This window comes from Asparagus officinalis, chromosome 5 (genome assembly GCF_001876935.1).
Source record: "Asparagus officinalis chromosome 5, Aspof.V1, whole genome shotgun sequence".
Taxonomy (NCBI): Eukaryota; Viridiplantae; Streptophyta; class Magnoliopsida; order Asparagales; family Asparagaceae; genus Asparagus; species Asparagus officinalis.
The window spans coordinates 4,943,270-4,950,567 of record NC_033798.1 but is presented as its reverse complement, the minus strand read 5'-3'; the positions used below and the strand labels follow the sequence as shown (position 1 = coordinate 4,950,567).

General features: G+C 39.0%; 1 protein-coding gene across 1 annotated transcript; it reads right to left on the bottom strand.

The window, feature by feature from the left end:
• Positions 1,042-5,458, bottom strand: LOC109843543. Its single transcript, XM_020412480.1, has 2 exons — positions 5,345-5,458; positions 1,042-2,185 (listed from the first exon to the last, which is right to left on the bottom strand). The coding sequence occupies exons 1-2, from the start codon at positions 5,384-5,386 to the stop codon at positions 1,340-1,342; spliced, it is 888 nt and encodes a 295-aa protein (XP_020268069.1). The 5' UTR covers positions 5,387-5,458; the 3' UTR covers positions 1,042-1,339.

The window sequence follows — 7,298 nt, the reverse complement described above, 5'->3', positions numbered from 1 at the left end:
TCCCATCACGCTTCCGTTTGGGAAGCTCATCACAAGACGCGGTTTTCTCGTGTTCGCGTGGGGGCACAAGTGTGAACGGGAGCAAAACCGAAACGGCATGAAAGGGCCACACGTGTCCACGTGAGGAGATAAGGCGGGGGGAAAACCGCGTGCAGGCCAGCGTTGAACGCGTTTTTCAATGCGTGCGGGTCGGCTATAAATAGGAACGAAGTTCTGTTCCTAGGTTTGAGTGCAAAGTGAGGGGAGAACTTGGCTTCGTGCAAGCGATAAAAAAGGGGTTTTGCTGCAGACGTAGATTTGGCGGCGCAAGAGCAGAAAAAGCAGACACGGATTTGGCGGTACAGATTTTGAGCAGTTCCTTTTGAGGGTTTTGAGTATCCCTTTGAGAGAGTATTTGTGTGAGGAATCTGAGAGTTTGTGTGAGTGTTTAGATTGTGAGATTATAAACCCTAGTTGTATCTCTCCCTCTAATAGTAGATATCCCCCTCCTTGCCCCGTGGACGAAGGCAATTTGCCGAACCACGTAAAATTTGTGTTCTTGCCGTGATTTGTAATAGCTTGTAGGTTCTCTCGACAAGTAAGTCCTAAAACTGATGAGAGGAAGAGTTGATATCTCAATTTGTTGAGATATTTTGCTTTCCGTTCTTGTTTCCTTTGTGAAACAGTGATTTAGTTGAGATCTACTTTTTTGTTGTGCTGCCGAAGTACTGTCAAAATTTCCGCTACGCACAACAAATTTCAATAGACCAACTACTATTTTATTAAATTTAATGAAATAATCTAGTGAAATAAAATATCCAAATACCATGCTCGTTGTTACAAGGTACTTAGACCTACCGGCTTATAGCAACCAATAGAATACTACATGCATGCCTTTGTCGGTTAGCAAGGCCCCATGCACGTCGAAGCTCATAATATATTTATGTGAACGCAAGTACAACATCTTATCATATAATTGAAAAAATACAGCTATACAATTAAAAGCATAACACGAAACGTTAAGTTATAGAACTACCCGCCAAAGCTCATAATATACTTAGGTGAACGCAAGTACAACATCATATCATATAATTGAAAAAATACAGCTATATATGTTTAAAAGCATAACACGACCCGTCAAAACATTCGAAAAACACCAATATATATCTACAAACAATCAAACTATAATACAAATCCAAACGACAATATAGGAAAGAGAACGATGACTATATACATGCTTCAAAACTATAAAACAAATACCCAAACCTTTGCTCATGAGGCACCTCGTACTGCATGAGAAAGCCTTCTCTATGTCGAACTTTTATCTTCTACACGCACACGCATATAAAAGGCATATAACCTACTTCGCTTTTATTTCATGTTTACCTTCTGCAGACATTGCCTTTGAACTCGGTGACTTCCCTATGATTGCCTTCTTTACCTTCACAATCGAATGCTTCACCTTCGAAAATATGTTATTCGATTGGCAATGAGAGCACTTGGCAGAACCTGCAATTCTAGGAGCTTCACCAGTACCTTTTGCTGTCTCGGTTAGAGTTTCCTCATTCCCTTTTTCAGCCTTCCCACTTTCTGTGTTGATGTCGTCTTTACCTTCTTCAACCAAAGCGGTCTTATCTCCTCCTAAACTTGCATCCTTCTTTTCGTCAACATCTTCAGTAACAGCAGCTCCTTCCTCTTCTCCTTTGAGCTCCTTAGCTGGAGAAGGTTCGGTAACAACAGCATTCTCGTCTTCTAGAGACTTGGGCTTCTCTGTGACAGGAGATACAATTGTTCCTTCCGCTTCTTTGTCTGCCACAGATACCGAAGAAACCTGAGGAAGTTCTTCAGCAGCACTAGCATTCACTTCTTCGATTGCTGGTTCTGTAGTAGCAGCAGCACTCGCTTCATTTGATGATTCTACGGACACTTTGGCTGCTTCAGATTCTGATGCTTGCACTAATGTTGCCCCCGAATCATTATTTGATTGTTTCGGAGATTCAGGTATATCAGTCACATCAGCTCGATCCTTGAGTTCCAATGCAGCAGAGGGGTTAGTTTCAGCTTCTGGTTTAGAGGTTCCCTCTTTCCGTATGAAACTATCAGCTAGTGCTCCCGATTTAGCACCTTCTGCTGCTTCTTGCTTTTCTTCTGACACAACTGCAGCTTCTGGTTTGACTCTAGTTGCATCTTTCACCTCCTCACGATGCTGTAAAAGACTAACATCGTCAAGGTAACCAGAGAATTTAAAGAAAGTCGTACATAAGATTAGTAGAACTCCAACGCATTCAGTGACATTTACAAAATACTATATAAATATTGTGAAGATTCATCATCATCCAAATCTAAGCCTTCGCATCAAAATGCATCATCTGTCTACATAACACACTTTGAGATTTAGAGAGCTCAAGAAAAAAACGAGTCAAGTTTTAATGGCCAATTATTAATGCAATACCAACCTCTACCAAATAACTCATGCAACAGGGTGCAATCACCCAAATTCCTAAGAATTAGGAACCATAGGTTAGGAAGATACAAAGATCGTGAGATTCTACATGAAATTGCCTTCCTTTTTTGGTACAAAAAAAGACGAAAGGTAATATGCCTAATTGAAGATTTTGAAAAATTAAAGTTTAGTTCCCGTTTGATTGAGCACAGATTGTAAAGACTCAAAACAGATGATTCAAATCCAGAAAAAAGAGGGTAAGAGAACAATTAAACATTTCTGTCCATTGACACTTATCTGCTTACTATTAATTATCATAACAACAAGAAAATGAGTATTTGAACTCATACATTCTGAAATAAAAGAAATATTGCTTTACTAGAAAGCTCGAGAAATTTTGATGAAAGGTGGCACAAGTTAAAACAACATGCACCTACTCCCAACGAGCAACATTTCTATTTTAAGTAGACAATCAGTACATTATTCCTCCGGACAGTTTAATTATAGCATCTTCTTGAAGGATACTTCTTACCTTCGCACATTTTCTGTGCAAGTTAAACACAATTTCTTGAATATGGACTATCGAGATAAGAAATGTGATTCCAATAGCAACACAAAGCCCCTCGCAATTTTGTACTCTACTACTCAGAAGGAATGGTTCTCAACGTTTATCTAGGGCCCCCCCCCCCCCCCCACCAAAAAATAAATAAATAAAATAATAATAAGTTCTATGTCATGCACTCCTTTTATCACGAGAAGGCACATGAGATAATTCGATAAAAAAACAACAACAACAAAGCCTTTATACCAAATGTTTGGGGTCGGCAGCATGAATGCGAGGATAGAAAATTTTGATAGATGTTGAAAAAGTGTATAGTATGTTGGATTTTTTTATCAAAACCGCTTTCCAAAATGAGTTTTACTTTTCATAAATGCTTAGTAGCCTAATGGAAAGTTAATGTTTTGGTGTTTCAAAATGTCATTTGTTCGAGACTTGTCAACGACAAACCAAGAAGTGTTTTATTTTAATTAACTCATAAGTTTTAGTGGGTCGTGGGCCGTGGGCTGTGGGCTCGTGGGCCGGAGATCGGGGCTAATCGGGCTGAGACGCTAAGTGACGTTTTGTTAGATGTACTTCGCACTTCGCACGGAGGCATCGGGGCTAGTTGGCGCCACAAATGTTGCCTCGCAGGCTGTTTCGCAGTATGTAGACGAGCTACGTATTCGCACGAGAGTGTGACCCTAATGTTCTCGAAATCAGACTAGGTTCGTCGAGGTTCGTCTGATTCACAAGATCAGACGAGGTTCGCCTATTTGTCGAGGTTCGCTCGTCAAACGAGGTTCGCCTATTTGACGAGGTTCGCTTATCAAACGAGGTTCGCTTGTTCGACGAGGTTCGCCTGTTCAACAAGGTTCGCTTATCAAACGAGGTTCGTCTGTTTGACAATGTTCGTTTGTCAAACGAGATACGATCGTTCGACGAGGTTCGTCTATTCGACGAGGTTCGCTCATTCGACGAGGTTCGTCCTACAGACGAAATTCGTCTGATTTGCTAAGACGTGACCCTCACGTTTCATAATAACGCGTCCATTGATTGCCTCGTAATCAGGAGTTACTACATACAGCAGTTACAACGGTATTTAGAGCAATTTAATGCATTAATGTTACAATCATTATTGCCAATGTGAATTATAACAATCACATTAATTAAGGGTGACTCTTAAGCTGGTCTTAAATAGCGCCTATTGGGCAATTCTTGTAGTTAGCTAGTGAACTTAAAATACGAACATCAGATCAAGGAGACCTTAACGTTGTTGTTGTTGTTATGCTGCCATTGTAGAAACTGCGCCCGCAGGAACTTGCCCTGAAACCGAAAGGTTTTGAACCGAAAGGTTCTGAGATCGAGGAGATTTTTACCTTGACCAAAAGGTCTTTTAGATCGAGGAAATCTTGACAGTACTGGGTTGGTGCACACCAGAGTATTGTATCTGTTGCTCCTGGAAGGAGTTTGGTCTTGGGATCTTTGCACCGGAGTAGGCCAAATATTACTTTAACCACAGCGTTTCACAAACGCACAGCAGTTAACTTGAAAAAGTCTAAAATTACAGCACATCAACTTTACTGTTTTATTCCAGATTTAACCATAATTTCCAACATAGTATAATGCCAGTGTCTTGCGCAACACTAAATTCATAATATATCGCACTGACAGCAGAGTTCATTGACCTATGAAATTGGATACGTGAACTACCTTCACCAATTAACAAGAATCACTATCTTAGTTCTATGTGAAAACAAAATCAGGTTGGCAGCAGTTAAGAAAGGAGGGGGGGAACAGGAAATTACATAAAAGAATAGGAAAAAGAAGGTAACAAGATATATATTCAGAAGGAACTGAAAATCAAAATTGTTCATGACCATGAATCAAGAACAATATTTTATAATTTAGATTTATCAGGTTATGAACTTTGAGTTCTTATGCCATGATTCATACTCACCACAATAAAACGAAGCACAGTAAATACAATAAAGTAATCCTTTTTCTCATATAATCTAGAGTTAAACAAACACCTTCATTTTCAAGAAAAGAAAACCAATACTTTCTTGAAGGAGGGAAAACAATACCAAAACAGATATAAATATTCCAGTTTTATCTCCAAAGCAAAGCTAGGATCTTTCTTCTTAGCAAAGCCGATATATCATGAAAAGTGCCAAGTGGGTTTAGCTACAAATCTCAACTCCAAAAGTAAAAATACAGAAAGATTGGAACTTTTTCCTTTAAATCAGCTAAAGACACCAACTTGTCTTTGCCCATAAACACCAAGCCTCAAAGTGCCAACTACCAAATAATTCAAACCAATTAAAGCAGTATAAAGCAAGCAAAGGAGTAAGTATAAACAAAAGGGTTTTCTTTCCACATACCCCTTCAGCTGTTTGATCTGTCACCAAAGCCTCAGTCGCCATGGATTCTAGAGAGAGAGAGAGAGAGAGAGAGAGAGAGGAGAATTTTATTTATTTGATTTGTGTTTTTTTGGATTATGGGATGATGGTGATGATGATGGTAACAAGCCGCATTGAGAAAGTTCGAGTATGTGCATGTGGGCGAGCTGGTGACACGTGGCATGAGCGAATGCGGCTTATGGGTGGATGGGCTAGGCTAGTTTGGGCCGAATTGGACCCCCAACCCAACTAACAGATGAACCACAGAAACTACATTATTGTTGGCCACTTAAATGGGCTTGGGCACATGGGCTTTACCTATTTACAAACTTCATTCGATGTAAAAGTAGCAAGTATTCAGAAGTATCATTTTGGGCTTACAAGCGAAAACCCCAAATTAAAGGGACATTGTCTACCGAGTTGGACATCAGATAAATTTTTCGGTCCGTTCAAAAATTTAGGGGTTTTTACATATGGTCCAATTCATCATTAGCAATTTGATATTAGTCCTCCAAATTATCTTAATGTGCTGGTATTAATCTCATGGGATACGTAGTTGGCGTTGTAACTTTGGGAGAATATTCCCTTTTTTTTTAACCCCATCCATAAAATTTACATTTATGTCCTCACCGAGCAAACCCAAATCCACAGCTGCTTGACCCTAGCCCGTTACCAACCTCTAAATCCATTTCCATCAATGAAATCCAACCTCATTCGCCTATCTTCTTCCTCCTTTCTTAAGGGACTTTCGGGGCGAGATCAAAAAGAATGGGGAAAAAGACTATTTTGGTAATTGCTAACCAATGTTAGGGTGAATTCAACCATGGTTTAGGGTTTGCAACAGCTATCCAACAGGAGGACTAATATCAACACATCTATTCCTCTATACAAATAGGAGAAACCAAGATTCACTATTCGTGTTACAGTGATATTTATCGTATCAAACAAGAACCGGATACTGCAGCAGTTTTTTTGAAAAATATCACTGTAGCACACCGCAATTAAAACTTTTTAAAAAACTTTAGCATTTAAAATCGAAATTACTGTAACCAGGAAAAAAATGACTAGTTGAAGTAATTTCGGAGACTAGCATCAAAATATGAAGATTGAGATATTAATATTAGAATACTAAAATAATGTAAGAGACTAATATAGGGAAAAAGAACTCTAAATTTTATTTACCACTTCCAGGTGTGCAGTGTTGTTCAACACCAAAGCGTGTGAAGGTGGGTACGCACAGGGACCAACTACTGTGCTACGAAACTACCCACAAAAATAAATAAATGAATAAATAAATGAAGGAGAGAGAAGAAAAATAAAGGAAAGAAATCTTATCTACACTTCAGCCGCCCCCCCAATAATATAACATAGATCAAATGCCACCTTTGAAGTCGAGGCTCTCAACTTCTTCCAACTCCTAAGATTAATTAATCTACATTTTCTTTAATTAGTATACTTTATCGTGTAATTTATATCCTTGGAGTATTTGCTTACATTACCAAATCAACACTTTTGAGGTTATTAAATGGCTGGCTCGCCATTCTTAGATGATCTAATCCATGACTTTCCTTTTGTTGTTCTCGTTAATGTTCAAAGATCTCCGCGTTTAGTCTACACGTGCCCCCTTTGGTTAAGACTTCATATTTGTCGGTTAATTTGTTTAAGCACAGTTTAGACTTTTTTTTCCCTACCTAATCGGTTCTTTCACTGTACTAGAGCCACGTGATTTTGGGGCACCTTCACGCGTTAATCCGAGTTTTAAATATTGATTGATTGATGGATAGGGCTATATTTGTCGGTTAATTTGTTTAAGCACAGTTTAGACTTTTTTTTCCCTACCTAATCGGTTCTTTCACTGTACTAGAGCCACGTGATTTTGGGGCACCTTCACGCGTTAATCCGAGTTTTAAATATTGATTGATTGATGGATAGGGCT